Source organism: Metschnikowia bicuspidata, assembly GCF_001664035.1.
Source record: "Metschnikowia bicuspidata var. bicuspidata NRRL YB-4993 chromosome Unknown METBIscaffold_1, whole genome shotgun sequence".
In the NCBI taxonomy this organism is placed as follows: domain Eukaryota; kingdom Fungi; phylum Ascomycota; class Pichiomycetes; order Serinales; family Metschnikowiaceae; genus Metschnikowia; species Metschnikowia bicuspidata.
Window position 1 is genome coordinate 4,387,249 of NW_017387731.1, and position 18,017 is coordinate 4,405,265.

An 18,017-nucleotide genomic window follows, 5' to 3' on the forward strand; every position below is an offset into this window, starting at 1 on the left:
TTGGCCGTGCAAGTATTGATTGTGGTCACGCTCATCCTCGTAGATTCTTGACTATATAAGAAGACATCAAAATGCCCTTTAAAGGATTTAATTAAAAAGTAAAACATAAGATCTAGCCATCTCTAAGCTACGTGAAATCGACTAAGCAAGCCAATAGTCCAACAAGTCTTATACTCATCTTTTGCAGCCCTCTTAGTGTTGCATATCAACTTCGACGATCTTACATTATGAAATTGATCATTTGTGCGGCTGCTGTATCTTCCTTGGTAGATGCCTTGGCCATTCGGGATTATTCAGTCTCCATTAACCACAATACAGTGACCAAGTCTCCAAATGTGGACTACAAAGATTTCAGTATCGCTGCAGGAAAGCACTTTGCAGCTGTGAACAGCAAAAAAGTTCAATTGAGCGGTAATTTTGAAAATGAGGGCGAATTTTACGTCACAAACTCTGGCGATTCGAGGGTCAGGATGAGCATCATCGGTGACACTGTTGAGAACCGTGGGAAATTTGCTATCAACTCCTTAACAGCTGAAACCACTCCCGGGTTTTTTATCAGGGCAAGGGAAAGTTTTGTAAACTCTGGTGAAATGTACCTTGGAGATTCCGGGGCCGAGTCTGCTGTTTTCCCAATCACCATATCTTCTGCGAACTCTTGGTATAACTCGGGCTCGATGGTATTCCGGAGGGAATCTGGACCCAGAGTTCCATTAGATCTTCGTGGAAGTCTCTTTGATATCCCAAGCATTGAAAATTATGGATCCATTTGTTTATACAACACTTTATGGGAGACAAAAACATCCATTATAGGATCCGGCTGCATCAGTGTGGGTTCTGGTTCACTCTTGGAATTAGCGCTCGACAAGGACCAGGTTCTGCAAGCTATCACCTTAGAATCCGCGGACTCTGACTTGAAGATTTCCAAATTTGGCACTTCTCTTAGTGCTCCAGTCATCAGAATCGCAGGTTTCGGAGGAAATAACAAAATCTCCTTTGATAAGGTAATTGAGGGTACCGACAAACTCAGTTATTCTGAGGAAACAGGAAGGTTGTCGATCTTGGACGCCACTAAGACGGTCCTTCTCTTAGATATTGGCACAGGGTACGATGCGGGAGAGTTTAAAGTGACCCAGAGTGAGAGTGGTAGTACCGTGGTGTACGACAAGGCAGTCCCACAAGACAGCCGTCAAGATGGATGTGGTTGTGTATCAGAGTTTCCCAACTCGCCACGAGTACCTGGCTCTTAGTTGAGCTGACTAGCAAAATGGCTCCTTCCTGGTTGAATGTTGAAATTGTGTGTTGATTACTCCTAGTTCATCACCAACTCACTGTCGCCAAGTCAAATACTCAAGGCCTGGCAGCATCAAGCTCAATGGTCTTGAGTGTACATTTGTACTTGTTCCCCTTCATCTTTTCCCTGTCTCGTTTTGTATTTGTGGCATAAAATTAGGGGATTTGTGTTTAGAATTTTGTTTAAGAAAAAAAAAAGTTTGTTTTTGAGTTTCTTGCTGGGATGCATAATATTAAAGTCACCAATAGCTATAGTCTGTAAAAGGGGTTAAACAGCTTCCTAGACGACCGGGTACCAGTGGACCAAGGACGATTTGAGACTCCTTTCTACAATTTGTCCTGATTGATAAGGCTGGCTTTTGTGAATGATGTTGGAAGCCTGAACATTAGTTATAATGGACTTATTTGTCGAGCTGATTAATCTGTTCTCCTTTGTAGAATCAACGATCATGCCTTGATGTCCTTAAGGACACTTGTGTTGATGGTTTGTACAAGGCGCAGAACACTGGAAACGAAGCCAAAATAAACAAGTTTTAAAAATCTTCTCGGTCTGGCACCAAAACATTGTGGTTCTGTGAAATTTATCCATGCATCGTCAGCGCAATTGGTTCATAAAGTCATTCTATGAGTCTTGTACGTTTGACTGGGCATCACACACTTTGCTGCGCTGGTGCTAAGAGTATCTGAATCTGGATTCCTATATCGCTTGGGTTAAGAAAACCAAGTGTTACATATTTGATTGGTCAGCCGATTTTGATCAAAAGATGTCAGTTTGTCGAAGAAGTATTAAAGCTCTGATATATGTAAAGAAGACAGAATCACAAATCTATGCACCTTGGTGACAAAGATGGTTGTTGTTCCAATTTCCCTGAATAAGGCGATTAGGTCTTACGATTAGACTTCTGGTACCCTCAATGCAGAATCATGGGTTGTTTTTCTGCTCGCATCTGGAAAGTACTGCTCCCCGACACTCTACGGACATTGAGTTGTTCTAATTTTAATCTCATCTAAATGCCAAAGGTCAATGAGCAATTTTGGTGTTTTGCCCCGCACTAGTCAGAAGAAAAATAAAACTGTTAAAGGATTGAATTCTTCATTAAAGAATTCGACGCTTCGATCTGGGGACTAGAAAAGCAGAAGAAGAAAACTCGGATCTGCCCCGAACGCAGGCAAAGTAAAGCACGCTAAATTTTCTCGCAAGTTTACAATGAAAGACCTGGCTGTTTATTGGTCTGTGACTTTGATTTCGAATACGTGTCCCATTACTACTTGGGACAAGCAGATATTTCTCACAAAAGATGCAGCAGATGCATTGGGATTCTAGCATCTGTCAAAGTTGGAGGTTCTGACGGCTGTTTTTCATGCCCCCAGTATGAGCCTTGATTTTTTTCAGACCCTATTTGTTTACTTGGTTTCTATATACATCGATAGTCACAGAACTAGAGATGTCAGTTTCTGGGGTGAAGAAGGACACATCTCGCATAAATGGCCGCCAGCCCATCTGCACCAGAACATACTGAGGCTCGAGAATTTTGAGTTCCAAGGAGAAGGGCCAGATATCATGAGAGAATCTAATGGATCTACTCTCCAATCACATGTATTAAGACAAAGCACTACGAGGAGCTTGCTTTCGTTGGACGGAATACACCAGAAAAAAAGGAGGATTGCACCCACGGCAACTCAGATCCGTCAGATTCTCGTAAACTGAAAAGATTTCAAAGTGATAGGCCCAAGATTCTTGCACCAAGGAAACAGTAGTACGACACAGAAAGATGCCTGGGCAGCGATTCTCTGTGTCCAAATATAAACAGACTACCCCTCCTGCATGGATCTAGAGAGATGGCTCGGTCGGGATATTTTATTTTGGTGTGTTAAGAAATTGGCATGAATCACTTTGGTGTATTGGCAAATTGGCACGAATCACTCTGCGCATGTAGAGGCTAGTCTGCCTAAACCGCGTCTGCTTGGCATGCTCAGCTCGCCCGAATCAATTACGCAGCCCTCAAGACATTTCTGCACCGCTGAAGTTTAAAGACACCGCGATTACAGAGCGATTGAAGAGGGTAGAGACGATAGAAGAGCGATTATGTAACCATCAATCAGCGATTAAACACCGTTCAATAAACAGTGAAGAAACAGCAATTATTTAGCGATTAAAGCGCGATTAAAAACGATTCAAAAAGCGAAGAAAGAAGGACTAGATAATAAACAGCGAAAAAACAGCGATTATGCAGCGATCAAACAACGATTATGCAACGGTAAAACAGCGAATATTTAACGATTGTATAGCGATTATATTTCGATTACTCAGCGAGTAAAAACCATTCAAAAAAAAAAAAAAAACAGGGACTGAACAGCTAATAAATAGCGAATGAACAGCGATTGAACAGTTATTAAATAGTGATTGAAAATCATTCAAAAAGCTATCATTCCGCGACTGTATAACAACTGTACAACGATCATATAGAATGATCTAGCCTTCAAACATTACAGAACAACTAAGCAGCGTTTATATAGCGACTTATCAGCGAAAAACAGCGACTAAACAGCGATTAGAGAATGAGTAATTACAATTGAAAAGGCCATTATTCAGCGACTAAAAAGCGACTATATAGCACTTAAACAACCATTAAACAGCGGATAAACAGCGATTATATACCAATTATATACCAATTAATCAGCCATTGAACAACGAATGAACAGCGATTCTATAACGATTATGCAGCGATTGAACAGCAATCATGTCGCAATTAAGTCCCATTCAAGAAGCAAAAAAAAGCGAATGGATAGTGATTATATAACGATTATATAGCAATCAAACATTCGTTAAACAGCGATCAAACAGCGATCAAATAACGATTAAAAAGTGAATAAAAACCATTCGAAAAGCGATTAATCAGATGATAAGCAGCCAGTAAGCGACGATTATACAGCTGTCAAACAGCGAATACTTAATGATTATATAGCGTTTATATCGCAATCAATCAGTGAATAAAACCATTTTAAAAAAGCGAATAAGCAGCAATAAACAGCCATTAAACAGCCATTAAACAACGATTATATAGCGACTATACAGCGCCTAAACAGCGATTAAACAGCGCACACCAGTGATTATACAACGATTATACAGCGAATAAATAGGACTTAAACAGCCATTAAACAACGGATAAACAGCGACTATTTAACGATTATACAGCGAATAAACAACGCACAACAGCAATTATATAGCAATTAAACAGCCATTAAACAACTAATAGTCAGCCATTAATAAGCGATCGTATAACAATGATATAGCCATTAACAGCAATTATATACCAATGAAACAGCGATTATATAGCGAGTAGGCGGTGATTATACAGCGAGTGCCCAAAAAAAACAGCGATTAAAGAGCGAATTAACAACGATTATACAACGATCATACACCATGATCTAGCCATCAAACGGCAATACCATACCAACCAAACCACGCTTGTATAGCGAGGTATCAGCGGATAACACGATAGATAGCGAATATACAGCGCCTAAATAGCGATTGAACAGTGATTCAAAACCATTCAAAAAGCCATTAATCAGCGAATAAACAGCCAATAAACAGCGAAAAAACAGCGAGTAACAACGATTATACAGCGAAGATACAGCGATTATACAGCGATTATACAGCGATTATACAGCGAATAAACAGCACTTAAACAGCCAATAAACAGCGAATAAACAGCCAGTAACAACGATTAAACAAATATACAGCGAATATACAGCGAATAAACGGCACTTAAACAGCCATCAAACAACGCATATACAGCGAATAAACAGCGAATAACAACGAATATACAGCGTATAAACAGTGATTATACAGCGAATGAACAGCGAATGAACAGCGCACAGCAGCGATTATACAACGATTATACACCACTTAAACAGCCATCAAACAACATATAAACAGCGAATAAACGGCACTTAAACAGCCATTAAACAGCGAATATACAGCGTATAAACAGTGATTATACAGCGAATGAACAGCGAATGAACAGCGCACAGCAGCGATTATACAACGATTATACACCACTTAATCAGCCATCAAACAACAGATAAACACCAGCAAAAATAACCAGCGACAGCACAACGATCAGACAAAACGATCGCGCCGTCAAACAGCAACTACATCCCAACCAAACAGCGTGATACTGCCCTGTATCAGCAATGACCGGCGTTCCTGCCGGAGCCTTCCGCAGCACCATTGCATCAGATGACGGCGCTCGCCGGACGAACGAAGCAGCGGGCTCTATATGCAGTCCCCGTCTCTGGAGCTGCTGGGCGCCGAGAAGCCCCCCAAAAATCGCCGGCGGCCCCACGCCATCTGCCACATCACCCGGCCCCGCCGCCTTATTAGCCCGCGCCCAGCCCCGGCATCTGTGCTTTTGGCGGCGGGCCGGGCGGAGGGCATCGCGGCCTGCACACAGCGCGGCGCAGAGATGCTCAGCTCGGCCCCCAGTGCAAAAGAGTCTCCACTACACCCCCCAGAATGGCCAGCACACACGAACTCTCGGACAACGAGCTCGACGCGTTCGACTCGCGCAACGAGCAGGTGCTCCTAGATCAGGCCGGCGACTATCTCCGCCGCGGCTCGTCGGACGACGACGACTCCGAAGAAGAGGTCTTGGGGCTCAGGCACCAAAACGAGTCCGATTCAAACGCCGGCTCCGGCAGCGAGGACGGCGCCAGCGACGACGAGGACGCGGCCCACGACGGCGGCGAGCGCTGGGGCTCCAAAAAAAACTACTATGGCGGCGACGACATCAGTGACGACGATGGCGGCGCGGACATGGCCGAGGAGGCGCTCAGGCAGCAGAAAAAACACTTGCAGGAGCTCGCCATGGACGACTTTGTGGACGAGGACATGATGCAGGACTGGCACGCCCACGTGGGCGGCGCCGACGCGCCGGCCGGCGCGTTTGCGGACGCGGTGGTGGCGGACGCCGCGGTGGATTGGTCTGCGCTCGACGACGCCGAAAGGCTCCAGCTCTTGGGCGCGCTGCACCCCGAGTTCGTGCCGCTCTTGGCGGAGTTCCACGCGTTGCGCCCGCGGCTCGCGCGGCTCCAGCAGGACGCGCCGCGGCCGCTTGCCCGGGCCAAAGCCGTGGCCTTGGCCGCGTACCTCGGCTCCATCTGCTCGTACTTCTCGCTCTTCGTGGACCACATGCGGGCCGGGCCGCACTTCTCCATGAAGGAGCACCCGGTCATGGAGTCCATTCTCGGCACGCGGGAAGTGTGGAGACAGGCGCGCGGGCTCGGTCCAGACACGGTGCCTGCTGCCGGCGCCCTTGCCGGTGAGGGTAAGACAGGTGCCGGTGAGGATGAGGCTTTTGGTGAACGTGAGACTGGTGCCGGTGACCGGGAAATGTCGGGCGCCAGCGAGCCCGAGACCCCCGGCTCCGATCACGTGCACACCGACTCCGAGGACACGGACCTGGACATGCCCGGCTCGGACGACGAGCACGTGCCGGCGCCCGCGGTCCACATCGACATCACGGCCAAGAGAGCCATCCGCAGGCCCACGGCCGTGTCTACGGGCGACTACACCGAGGCCTCGGCGCCCGACGCCATCGACCGCGAGGAGAAGGCGCGCCGCAAGAAGTCGTTGCGCTTCTACACGTCCAAAATCGACCAGGCCGTCAAGAAGCACGCGGCCAGCGAGCGGTTCGACGGCGACCTGGACTTGCCCTACCGCGAGCGGCTCTTCGAGAGGCAGCAGCGGCTTGTCGAGGAGGCACGCAAGAAGGGCCTGGGCGGCGCCGCGATAGGCGAGGCCTTGGACGGCCAGGACTACGGCTCGGGCGACGAGAGGCTGGCGCTGCAGATCAACGAGGACGCGGGCGAGTACTACGAGAGCATCCGGCAGGCCAAGCTGGAGCAGAAGGACGCGCGGCGCACGGCGCACGGCCAGGCCAAGAAGGCGGCGCAGTTGGGCCGGTTGGGCGAGTTGGCGGAGCACGCGGACGAGCACGGCAAGCGCGCGTTGAACTTCCAGATCATGAAGAACAAGGGCCTCACGCCCCACCGCCGCAACGACAACCGAAACGCGCGTGTCAAGAAGAGAAAGCGGTACGAGCAGGCCCAGAAGAAGCTCAAGTCCGTGCGCCAGGTGTACGACGAGAGCACGCGCGGCCCGTACCAGGGCGAGAAGACCGGTATCAAGAAGGGCTTGTCGCGGTCGGTGCGGCTCCAGTAGGTGTGTATTATATATTCAATCGCGTGCGGCGCTTGTGTTTCCTCCTTGGCGCTTCGGTGCGGCGTCCCTGCTCATGGCGGGCGCAGGGCTCGCCGCTCACCGGCTGAAGGCAATGTCGTCTATCCGCAAAATGGACTTCACCGTCTCCGCGGCCAACGTCACTGCGCTAGTGTTGACCAACGTGGGCTGCAAGACGTTTTCAGTGAAGGTGTTGGTGGTGCCAGACCGTCTCACCGAGATCCCGGCGTTCTTCTCGCCCATCTCGTGCTTGTTGCGCAAGTCCGTGACCACGTTGATGGGGTTCATGCCCGCGTTCTCCGCCAACGTGGTGGGGATGACCTCCAACGCCTGCGCGAATTCCTGATACACAAAGTGCTCCACTCCGCTCAACCGGGTGGCCTCCTTTGCCAACACCCGCGACGCCTCGATCTCGGGCGCACCGCCACCGGCAATCAACGCCTTCTCCTTCACGAGGCAGCGCACGACACAGAGCGCATCGTGGATGGACCGCTCGGCCTCGTCCAAGACCAACAGGTTGGCCCCACGCACAATCACAGACACCGTGGGGCGGGTGTTTTTCGTGCTGACGCCGGTGATGCGCACAATCTTGGAGCCTGCGGACTCGGCCTCCTCCACCAAGTCAGCGGAGCCCAAGCGGTCCTCGGCAAAGTTGTCGATGTCGGCGATAGGCCTGCAGCCCGTGGCCTTGGTCAAGAACTCGACCTCGTCGCGCTCCACGTCCTTGATGACCATGATGTTTAACTTGGCCAAGAAGTGCAAGGCCAAGTCGCTGACTGCGTCACGCAAAATTGACTTTTGCACCAACAACACGTTGCACCGTGCCTTCTTAATCTTTTTGCAGATGTTCAACAAGTACGCGCGCTCCTCCTTCAAGATCTTGTCCATTTGTCGGTAGTCACTCACCACCACGCTGTTCTCCATGTCCGGCTTGGGTGGCGACAACTGGAACTGGACAAGTGCAATGCGCGCCTTCTCCACACGCGTCGGGCCGCCGGCGTTCTTCGCCACCGTCTGCGTGAGCACCACGCCATCGACCAAGGCGGTGTCGTCGATGGTGCCGCCGACCTTCTTGACGAGGCGGATGTCATTCAAATCGACGTTTGTTTGTTCGCTGTTCATCACCTTCAACACGGAGTCCACCGCCAATGGCGCCAAGACCAGCGAGTACTGTGCCACGATCTTCAGCGAGAGCGACGTTGCCGCAGCCTTGACCAACACCTCGCGGTCACCCAACGAGACCGGGTGGGACATCTCCAAAAACACCTCGCAGACACGCGCCGCGGCCCGCTGGAACAGCTCGCCAATGAGCGTCGGGTGGATTCCTTTGTTGAGCAACCGCTCTGCGGCCGCCAAAAGCAGGCCGGTCAAGATGGCCACGGAGGTCGTGCCGTCGCCCGCCTCGACGTCCTGCGCAGCACTCACGGCCACGAGCATCCGCGCGGCCGGGTGCAAGATTGCCATGTGCTTCAAAATGGTCGCGCCGTCATTCGAAATTATGATCTCGCCGTTCTTTGTGCGGATCATCTTGTCCATGCCTTTGGGACCAAGCGACGTGCGGATCGCGTCACTGACCGCGCGGGCAGCAAGCACGTTGGCCTTGCGCACCTCCTGCGGCTTCTCCTTATCGCGGAACGTGGCGTTCGATGGCGCTGGGGTTCTCGCGGGGGGCATTTCTGGGGATTGGTGTGCGTTAGGTGGGGGTTGGAAGACAGTGAAGGGAGTCTTCTTTTCATGTTCTTTGGTTTTTCGGCGCGCGGTGCACGGTGCACGGGTCCGGCGCTGGTGATGCGCGCTGCTCATGATGCGTGGTGCACGGGTGTGGGATCTGGGGTATGGTGAAGGGGGTCCTCGGCGGCTAGACAAATCAGCTGAGTGAATAAACTGTGAATGGGATCGGGTAAACGGTTCTTTGACGTGGTTGGTGTCTTCTGTTTTTTCTCAGTCATTGGTCAATTTCCTTTTGGTAGTATTCATCAACATCTAATCATCAACATAGTGGGGATGTTGTAAATTTGTATTTTTGCAACATTTACTGTGAGAAAGGAAAAAACTTGATTATCATGCATCGAAAGCACATGTCCCGAGAAAGACACTTTTGGAGATCCTACTTGAAGTATCACTTTCAGTTCTCCGGCTTATTTGGTACAGGAAAAAGACGTGCACTACTGCTCGTAATTTTGACGTGGTTGTTTTGACGTAAGGCCAGAACTGTCGCAAGTGAATGACTGTGCATAGTACCGAGAGTCACGTGACAGGACAGACATGTAACGTGTTCCGTAGACATATTAGAAGCTACGTATCAATATACCGGCGCTCCTTGCCTTCGAATATACAAGAAAAAGTAGACGGGCTCAAAATCAACGTTTGGCGATGGTTCTGAGTAGGGTTTCGTGTCTTCCAAGTAAGTTCGTCTGGAATCGGAAGCAGATATTAGAATCGAAACGTAGTAGACGATTGCCACCCAACATGCCGGCAGCGAAAATACGGTAGGAGGTTCCATGTCATCTTGATGCTTTCAGCTCAAATGGTGTGTGAAGTTAGTCTTCCTAATATGCTGGCTACTCTTTTCCGGGTTTGCCACCTGGACTCTGATCTGTCGTGCTGTCATAGGGGCTTTGATTCTGGGAGGGACTGTATATTGTAGCCTACGAAATTTGCAATGCATTGCAAAATATGGTGTTACTATAACAGCCTCATGTGCTGGTAAGCATCACTGCATCACAAAAGCAATAGATCAGTCAGAGCTTCCAAAAAAGCCTTGTATTTCTTTTGGGCGACCTCTAACTTAACCGGAGAAAAAAGAAAGGTCAGTGGGCAGTTGAACCTTGAAACTCTCGGAGTCTTATGCCAAAAACATGACTTTCGTATCATACGTATCAGCATGAATGCCAAATCAAAATTTATTTGAGGAAAAGCAAATTAAAAGACGGTTAAGCAAGTTTCTACAAGAGTTCTTTTTGGATATAGCCTTCAAGTCCCAATGCCCCTGTGGCCATGTGCGTATTGGTGCTTAAAAGTCCTATATCCTGCCCGATAAACCTTAGTTGTATTTTAATTTCTTTTACGGATCCACAATATTCCACTTGTTACTCATGTTTAGATCTTGATCAGAGGAAGAGAAATGCCACTGCGTCTAATACCGGCAGTTCGCATCCTTCCAAAATCACGACAAACTTCAACAAAATCTGGGCCCTAGATCAGAAAAAAAAAAGCCATGTCTCTACAGCCCAAGCTCTATTTTTCTAAAACTAGCTAAACACGAGTCACCCGATTCCTGGCTGCTGAAACACTTTGCAGCCAATGTGGACGGGAGGCACGGGTGTGCTGGGCTCATCTCGCATCGGGCCTCTAATCTCCCCAGATTATTGCCTTCGTGGGTGCCTCGCTTTAAATGCAAGCCTTGTACTAAAAGCATGACGAAACTGGCATTCACGTTCAACGACCTTCCGGTCACGTGCGCACAGGTCAACGAATGCTCGTATTCCTCCTGGAGTCCGCACTTCGCCAGCCATATCCCGGAAGCCAGAATCCTAAGTGACATTCCAGACGCCTTTTTGGAGTACTTGAACAGCGACAGTATACGGTTGCCGCCTGCTCGCTACGATGACTATGTAACTGCAAATAGTGACAATGAATATAGCGACTGGGAAGACGATATCCAGGAGTCGGGCGCAAGTACAGCACAGGCCGAAAATCCATGTGCTGGGTTTGCTGATTTCGACAAGAAAATACAAGAGGTTGTCGGGAAGTGGAGGCACGTGATGCCCAAGCTCAATTGGTCGGCTCCAAAAGACGCACGGTGGATCTTGATCAACAATTCCCTCCAGTGCACGTCGAATGCAGACATCTATCTTCTCCTAAATGCGTCGGATCACATTGCACATGACTTGGACGGCCATATATACGACGACTGCGAGGACAAGGATGGAGGCCCACGCATCAAGCCGGAAATAGTGCTCAAGAAATGGAGCAGGGATTGGAACCCTGCACTAGAGTTCCGTATTTTCGTGAAAAACCGCCGGATTCTCGGCGTTTCCCAGCGCGATATGAACCACTACCAGTTTCTCCAGGAGTTGCACCCAAAACTCGTCGACTTGCTCGAGAGGTTTCAGACACAGGTCATTCGGAAGTCGGCTTTTCCACTCAAAGACTACATCATGGATGTGTACGTGCCCGCCCCACACGAGAAGATCAGCATTGTGGATATCAATCCGTTTGCTAGAAAGTGGGACAGTCTTCTCTTCACGTGGCACGAGCTTCTCGAAAAGGACAATGACGGTGTTTTCGAGCTTCGGCTCATCACAGAGACGAATTTGGGGGCCATGGCCCGAAAGGAGCACAGTGAAAACCAGGTGCCAATTGAGGTCGTGGATGCTCTGATGAACACTGAGGCGATGGTGGAGTTGGCGAAAACGTGGGGTATCAAAGACGCATAGGCAGCATGTGCCAGAGCCAGTTTCTATACACCATGGTTTTGCCAAATCCTGCGGACGAGTCTGCAAATATGGCTTTTGCGGTGGTTCAGTGGTGTTTTTGGAAGACACACGCCAGCTTATATGGATCCAATCCAGCTCTGCAGAAGAGCTCTTGAGACTATATTGGATCCGTTTCTCCCTGTATATCGACTTTTGTGTGACATAGCGAATTGATGTTTTGGCCGGAAGCAATATGGCTTCTGCAGATTGGTGTTTTTTCCCAGCCCAATATTGTACTACTTCCAGCTGCAACCTGTTATTTTTTTTGGTTCGCTGCAAATGTCCATTCTGACAGAAAGTGCATATATTGCTGGGGTACCCTCTGTCAGACACTAGCACGGTCGGACCATCGTCAGACATGAATACGAATACATAACCCAGCAAGAAACGCGAATATATATTTTGGTTTTCGAGACGGCTTTTCTTCTTGCAGAACCTGCTTTTAAGCCTTGTGACCCCAGAGAGTCGGCCGAGCATACAAGCTTGGTCTGATGGTCCACGCATGCTTTTTTTGCAAAACGCGCCAACGGGTCTCAGGCGCTTCGCTAATACGCCCACCTTCCTAAAGCGGTAGCATTCCCGCGCAACTGCGGGGACCCCCACGCCTGTTTTTCCGATGCACCATATATAGTGGGGGAACCGCAACCAGCACTGAACTACTTCTCCAACCAATGATGCAAACCAACATCGACGCCAAGAATGTATGTCAATCGACATGTCCCGTGATACTGCGCATTTCTATTGCGCCATCTTTTGCCACGCTTTTACACTAACACCCAGATCTTGTTGCCCTCATACAGAGGCCGACTCCTCGAAGGGATCAAGTATAACCGTGCCAACAATACCCTTCTATGGGTGGACATTATTTCTGCTGAAATCCACCGTGTCTGTTTAGACAACGAGGCTGATTTAGAGGCCTCGCACGAGGTGCTTAAGTTTGCAGAGGCAGGCGAATCGATTGGTGCCGTGCTCCTTACCAAAGATCCAGACATCGTGTTGGCATGTGCCAAGTACGGCGTGGCCACGGCCAGCTTCAAAACAAAGCAATTTGCCTATATGGTCAAGTATCCTCTTTGTGCCGAATCGGCCGCCAGCTTGCGGTCCAACGACGGGCTTATCGATCCATGGGGCAACATTTGGATCGGGCTCATGAACGACTTTCCCACCGTCAAGGCCCAGGGAAAAGTCGAGCCTGCAGGCGTGTTGTACCGCATATCCGCTGCGGACTTGTCCGTGAAAACAATGGTGAAAGACGCGTACATCCCCAACGGCTTGGCCTTCAGTAACGACGGAAACTCGCTTTTCTGGACGGACTCGTTGACGTTCACGGTCTGGCAATTTGACTATGACCACGAACACGTGACTCTCAAAAACAAGCGGCCGTTGCTTGCTATACAGCCCGTGTACCCGGGGGTCTCCAGCCCCGAGCCGGACGGGCTTTCCTGCACCTCGCAGGGAGACTTCTACCACGCTATTTTCAGCACCTCCAGCGTCCTCAAATATGACAGCAGGGGAGAGGTCCAGCAGAAGCTCATGGTCCCGGCAGAGCTTGTCACGTGCACCGGGCTAGGGGGTGCTGCAGACGACGAGTTGTACATCACCACGGGCCACCAGAACCTCCTCGATTCTGGGGCCGAAATCGATGCTTTGGACAAAACCGGCGATTTGGGCGGGTTTTTATTTCGCGTGAAGCTTGGCCATAAAGCCCACAGCCAGCCTGCCGCTGTTTGGGGCGGGCAAATTTAGGGCCTGGCAGAAGGAGAGCGAAACGAAGGAGGAACAAGTGGTTTGGCTCCGGAAGTCGCCAAATTCGGGCGCAGTATGTCCTTTCTATTTCCTTCAGGTTCAACGCGGCTTCGGCGCTAGCCATGGCTCACAGCCTTATTTATCTGGGTGGCTTATCTTCGTACTGGCCGCTCTAATATAGACACCACGCACCGCAAAAGAGCCTACTTTGTTTCCAGGTCATGTAGATAAAGCACACGCTGCACAAACTCCTCCACCAACTCGTTTTCTTCCGGGCCTCCCATGCGGAGCTCGCAGAGCCTCATGTTGACAATCTCTTTGCGGTTTTCATATATGGGTTCTCGTGTGAGCAGCGAATCCAGCAAGAGTTTGAGGAGAATCGAGAGATGGACCTGGAGAGCCTTATACTGAAGGAGAGACTTGATCACAGGATCTCTGGCGATCTTTTCGAAGATTTGTGTCAGGGTTTGTCCAATCTCCCTAGGCACTGGAGACACAGGCCTTGGAGACACGGGTCTTTCTTCCAGAGCAGGCTTAGTGATAGAGAAATGGGAGTGCTTTGCGTTCTTGAAACAGACAAGCGAGCAGTAGTCCACGCTGCACGTGGGGCACTTGTATTTGGCCTGGTTTTCTGTGCAGATGGCGCATGTTCCGAGTGCCATGATGTGACTTGTGGATTGAGATGAGCACCGGCTTGACATATTTAGTGGTCCGCGAGTCGCGGCCATCGGGCCTCGCGACATGCAGAGAAGCTGGAACCGAGAAGGACAGAACAAAACAAGCGTGGAGAAACGAAATGGAATCAAAGAGAAAACGATCAAAGCTTCTGGAAAAGAGAAAATCAATGAAGCTAGAAACGAAACAAGGCTCAAGCACAGCAGCCAGACGACCTTTCGGGTCCATGAGCTTAGTGCAATTCCCTACTCTTGTACATACAACTAGGCATATAGGCTTTGGAGCTCGCTCAAACCGCAGATTATTTTTGGTGACTAATTCTCTAAGAAGTGGCGAAAGACTACAGCTCGTACAACAATCAGCTGCGAGATCTGCTTGGGTGAAATGTATCTGAAAAGCCCGGGATCCTAGCAGACGTAATTAGTATGCGTTGGGAGTAGACGGGTTGCATGCAGAAACGATATTTCCTGATCCAGTCACTTCGCGCAATTTTGAGTGGAGGCTTTCCGGCATGCCAGTGCTTCTCGCCGTGTTTCTGCAAGTCCGCAGTCCGACTGTAGATAGATCATACAGAGAGCGCAAGCCCAAGTACTTTATTGTACCTCTAGCAGCCAATAGCATGATGCAGTGGCTCAGCACTCTCAACATCGGCAAAGCATAGCATACCAAGGACTGAAGCCAACAATTGTTAGAATTGTCAACAAGATTCAGTGAAAAAGAAATGTTGTGGTTCGCATCTTCCAAATCGCAAACCCTCATACACCAGTGGTTCTTGTTTGCTGTTCCTGGGATTGACAAGCTTGTGTGGTTTGGGGACTAATTCTCTATTATGCCAAGTCATGTAGATTATTCAAACAAAATTCTTGACCACAACTGGTGCACCTGTGGGGTATCAACTCATTTAATCTGTACTCGCAATCCCAACCATTATTTCTCTGGTTTGAAAAATTGTTTCAAGACTTACAGCTTTTTTCTGTGTTGTGTAAGGGATTATTATTGGATATGACTATAGAGGTAATGTGGCTGTCGAAAGAACTACTCACATGCGTCAAATTGAGGATAATTCCGACATATACGAAAAGTCTGTTATAAAGGGACAGAAATTGTTGAAAAAAGCGGGCTTTTTATTATCACTCATTATATAGCTGCGCTTTCTTGCGCTTCCATATTTTCTTGAATTCTCCTGTGCGCTTCAAGCAACGGTGTGGACTTGGACGTGTTCTTTGTTGGAGAGTTAAGATACCGTAGTCTTGCTCACCAATATTGCGGCAGCTTAGCTGACCTAGACTCGAGACGATTATCATCTCTCAGCCCTTGGACTTACGTCAATATTGAAACTGACTGTATTGTAAAGCTCATCAAATCATGGAATTTTTTGCGAGTAGCGTGAATTCTCACTCCTGAAGACTGTCACCGGAGTTGACCATGATCTCCTCTTGCGGTCTAAAATGGCGATGCTGTATAGTATACATCATTGACAGCTCATATCAGCGAATTCCAAAGAGTCATCATGCAGATTTATCAGGTCATTGTCTCTGTAAATTCGCCAAAGTTAAAAGACTTCGGGGCTGAATGCTGAATCAGGAGATAATCAAGTTGTTGCGCGAGTAAGCAAATATCCCATTCAAATGCGCAGTATTTGGACTTCAAGAAAAAAAATCCAGAACTTGAGCCTTCACTAATGACTCGTGATGGAAATATATACTTAGGTGTATGAAGGAGGATGGAATGTCTCATGCCAAGGAGATTGGGTGACTTAGAATTCAAGTTTTCATGCTTCATGAAATGTGCAATTCAAAGACCAGGCATTCAAATCTTAGTACACAATGTGACAACCGAAACCAGCCACTGTTCGCAGAAAATCGTGACGTCAAATAAATATTCACCTATATTTCTTTTTCTCATTGTTTCTGATTTCAGCAAAGCCGACAAAACCTGCCGCCATGCTGATGCAGCTCTTCATTGCCCAAACTCATATAAGTGTCCAAAAATACGAAGTAATTAACTCATCAGTTTATCAACGGTTGACTCCAGGGTATGTCTTAATATACTATATACACCTGATGTGGCTTTGAGATCCTGGAGAAGAACAGGACCTTGGTTATGCATGCTACTTCTACCCTAGACACACAAGGCACCTGCTTTGAAGTGACCATCTTTCCTTTTACTTTGTTCAACTTGTCATTCGCCAAAGCTTCGTATCCCACAATATCTACGCAAAGCAGCGCCGGTTACGTAGCTCGCGGACTGTGCTTCTCTATGCAAATTGAGCGTGACATGTGCTTACTCCCGTTCTCCGCCTCAGATTTAAACAATTGTACAAGAATCTAGAACGCCTGTTGATAGCCACCAAATTCAAGTGTATGATGCCAATAACAACCAAATGTTTATCTAAAGCGCATGGTCATTTCATAGTTGTTAGATTCCTGGCTTAGCTTATTATGGTACTTCGATCCCCATTTAGCAGATATTAGGCTTTAGTTGCACTGGAAAGTACCAGCAGGGTATGCATATTTTCTCTCTCCTGGAATAATGTAGCTGCAGTATAATCTTTATCAACGAGGCCACTTATATCTGCTTGAATGCTGGCATTTCGACCAATTGGCTGATAGTTATTTTGTGACTCGGATTCAACACAAACCTTAGACACAGAATACAGCCGTATAAACCATCTTACTTGATCGCTTGAGTATTCTTTGTGAGTAGTCTATTTCCCTGATTGATTTTAGTCTCTGACGACGGGAAGCCTTTCTCCTTATATTTGATTTTTGGAGCTACAGAAGTCATGGCTTGTGTCTTTTCGGCAACAATCTATGCCATAGCCACAGAGCCATCACTCAGGATGACATCTCATTTCACAACCATTGTCAGAACCCATCCCAAGTTACAGTGTGCCTTATAATCTCCGACTCTTCTGATTGTAAAGCTACGTTATCCTTTAATGACTAGTCTTGCGGGAAGGTCGACCCTTTGAGAACGTTCAAAACATTCAGACAAAACCGAAATTCACCAGTTACGAGACATATAAGGAATGTGGCAAGCACGATCTTGATTGACTCTGAAGGGAACTGTGCAGAAAGAGTGCCTTGTTAGAGTACGTGGAAAGAAGGTGCTGCTTGCGGGAATGCCACAATCTTAAATTTCTGCGGCTTTTTGTTTTCCTTCTTCAGGGGTCAGTACTGGTATTAGGTCTTGACATTGGACCTGGGGGTTGGGAAGGCTTCGATTTCAATATGTCTTTCACTCCGACGCAGATATTTGTCATGCCAGCGCTTCCACGGTGTAAGCTCAGAACACTGATTTTTTCTTTGAAGCTAAGTAAGAAGCTTGTGTTTTGATACGCTGTTTGAAACTGGGAGAGCTTCAGACTGATAAACAAGATAAGTGATCGAAATCTCACATGCATTGCCTGGACATAATCACGTAGCTCAATCTATGGGGAGTTTCATGAAACTTGAGTGGAATGGATTTCAAAGTGTTTCACTGGAGGCTGTCACTGAATTTCTTCAGACAAGACTACTTCGAGGGCCTGAAAAGAATAGAGCCTTCCATCCTAGGTACCTCAAAGAATCCCGTACATTGAG

The 18,017-nt window shown here is 48.3% G+C and overlaps 6 protein-coding genes across 6 annotated transcripts; 4 read left to right on the forward strand and 2 right to left on the reverse strand.

The window, feature by feature from the left end:
• Window positions 1-112: 112 nt before the first annotated feature.
• Window positions 113-1,454, forward strand: METBIDRAFT_30503 (uncharacterized protein). Its single transcript, XM_018855650.1, has one exon. The coding sequence runs from the start codon at window positions 228-230 to the stop codon at window positions 1,245-1,247; it is 1,020 nt and encodes a 339-aa protein (XP_018714655.1). The 5' UTR covers window positions 113-227; the 3' UTR covers window positions 1,248-1,454.
• A 4,355-nt stretch (window positions 1,455-5,809) lies between these two features.
• On the forward strand, window positions 5,810-7,516 carry SAS10 (rRNA-processing protein; the record flags this gene model as incomplete). The annotated part of the gene is made up of 2 exons (XM_018856610.1): window positions 5,810-6,589; window positions 6,626-7,516. The coding sequence occupies 2 exons, from the start codon at window positions 5,810-5,812 to the stop codon at window positions 7,514-7,516; spliced, it is 1,671 nt and encodes a 556-aa protein (XP_018714656.1).
• Window positions 7,517-7,612: 96 nt separating this feature from the next.
• Window positions 7,613-9,208, reverse strand: METBIDRAFT_38485 (chaperonin-containing T-complex subunit; the record flags this gene model as incomplete). The annotated part of the gene is made up of 1 exon (XM_018857009.1): window positions 7,613-9,208. One exon carries the CDS (start codon window positions 9,206-9,208, stop codon window positions 7,613-7,615), a length of 1,596 nt encoding a protein of 531 aa, XP_018714657.1.
• A 1,742-nt stretch (window positions 9,209-10,950) lies between these two features.
• Window positions 10,951-11,973, forward strand: METBIDRAFT_10341 (cell proliferation protein; the record flags this gene model as incomplete). Its single annotated transcript, XM_018853743.1, has 1 exon — window positions 10,951-11,973. The coding sequence occupies one exon, from the start codon at window positions 10,951-10,953 to the stop codon at window positions 11,971-11,973; it is 1,023 nt and encodes a 340-aa protein (XP_018714658.1).
• Window positions 11,974-12,683: 710 nt separating this feature from the next.
• On the forward strand, window positions 12,684-13,758 carry CGR1 (Cgr1p; the record flags this gene model as incomplete). Its single annotated transcript, XM_018858625.1, has 2 exons — window positions 12,684-12,713; window positions 12,793-13,758. 2 exons carry the CDS (start codon window positions 12,684-12,686, stop codon window positions 13,756-13,758), a joined length of 996 nt encoding a protein of 331 aa, XP_018714659.1.
• Window positions 13,759-13,961: 203 nt separating this feature from the next.
• HIT1 (Hit1p) lies at window positions 13,962-14,420 on the reverse strand (the record flags this gene model as incomplete). Its single annotated transcript, XM_018853744.1, has 1 exon — window positions 13,962-14,420. One exon carries the CDS (start codon window positions 14,418-14,420, stop codon window positions 13,962-13,964), a length of 459 nt encoding a protein of 152 aa, XP_018714660.1.
• Between the last annotated feature and the right edge of the window lie 3,597 nt (window positions 14,421-18,017).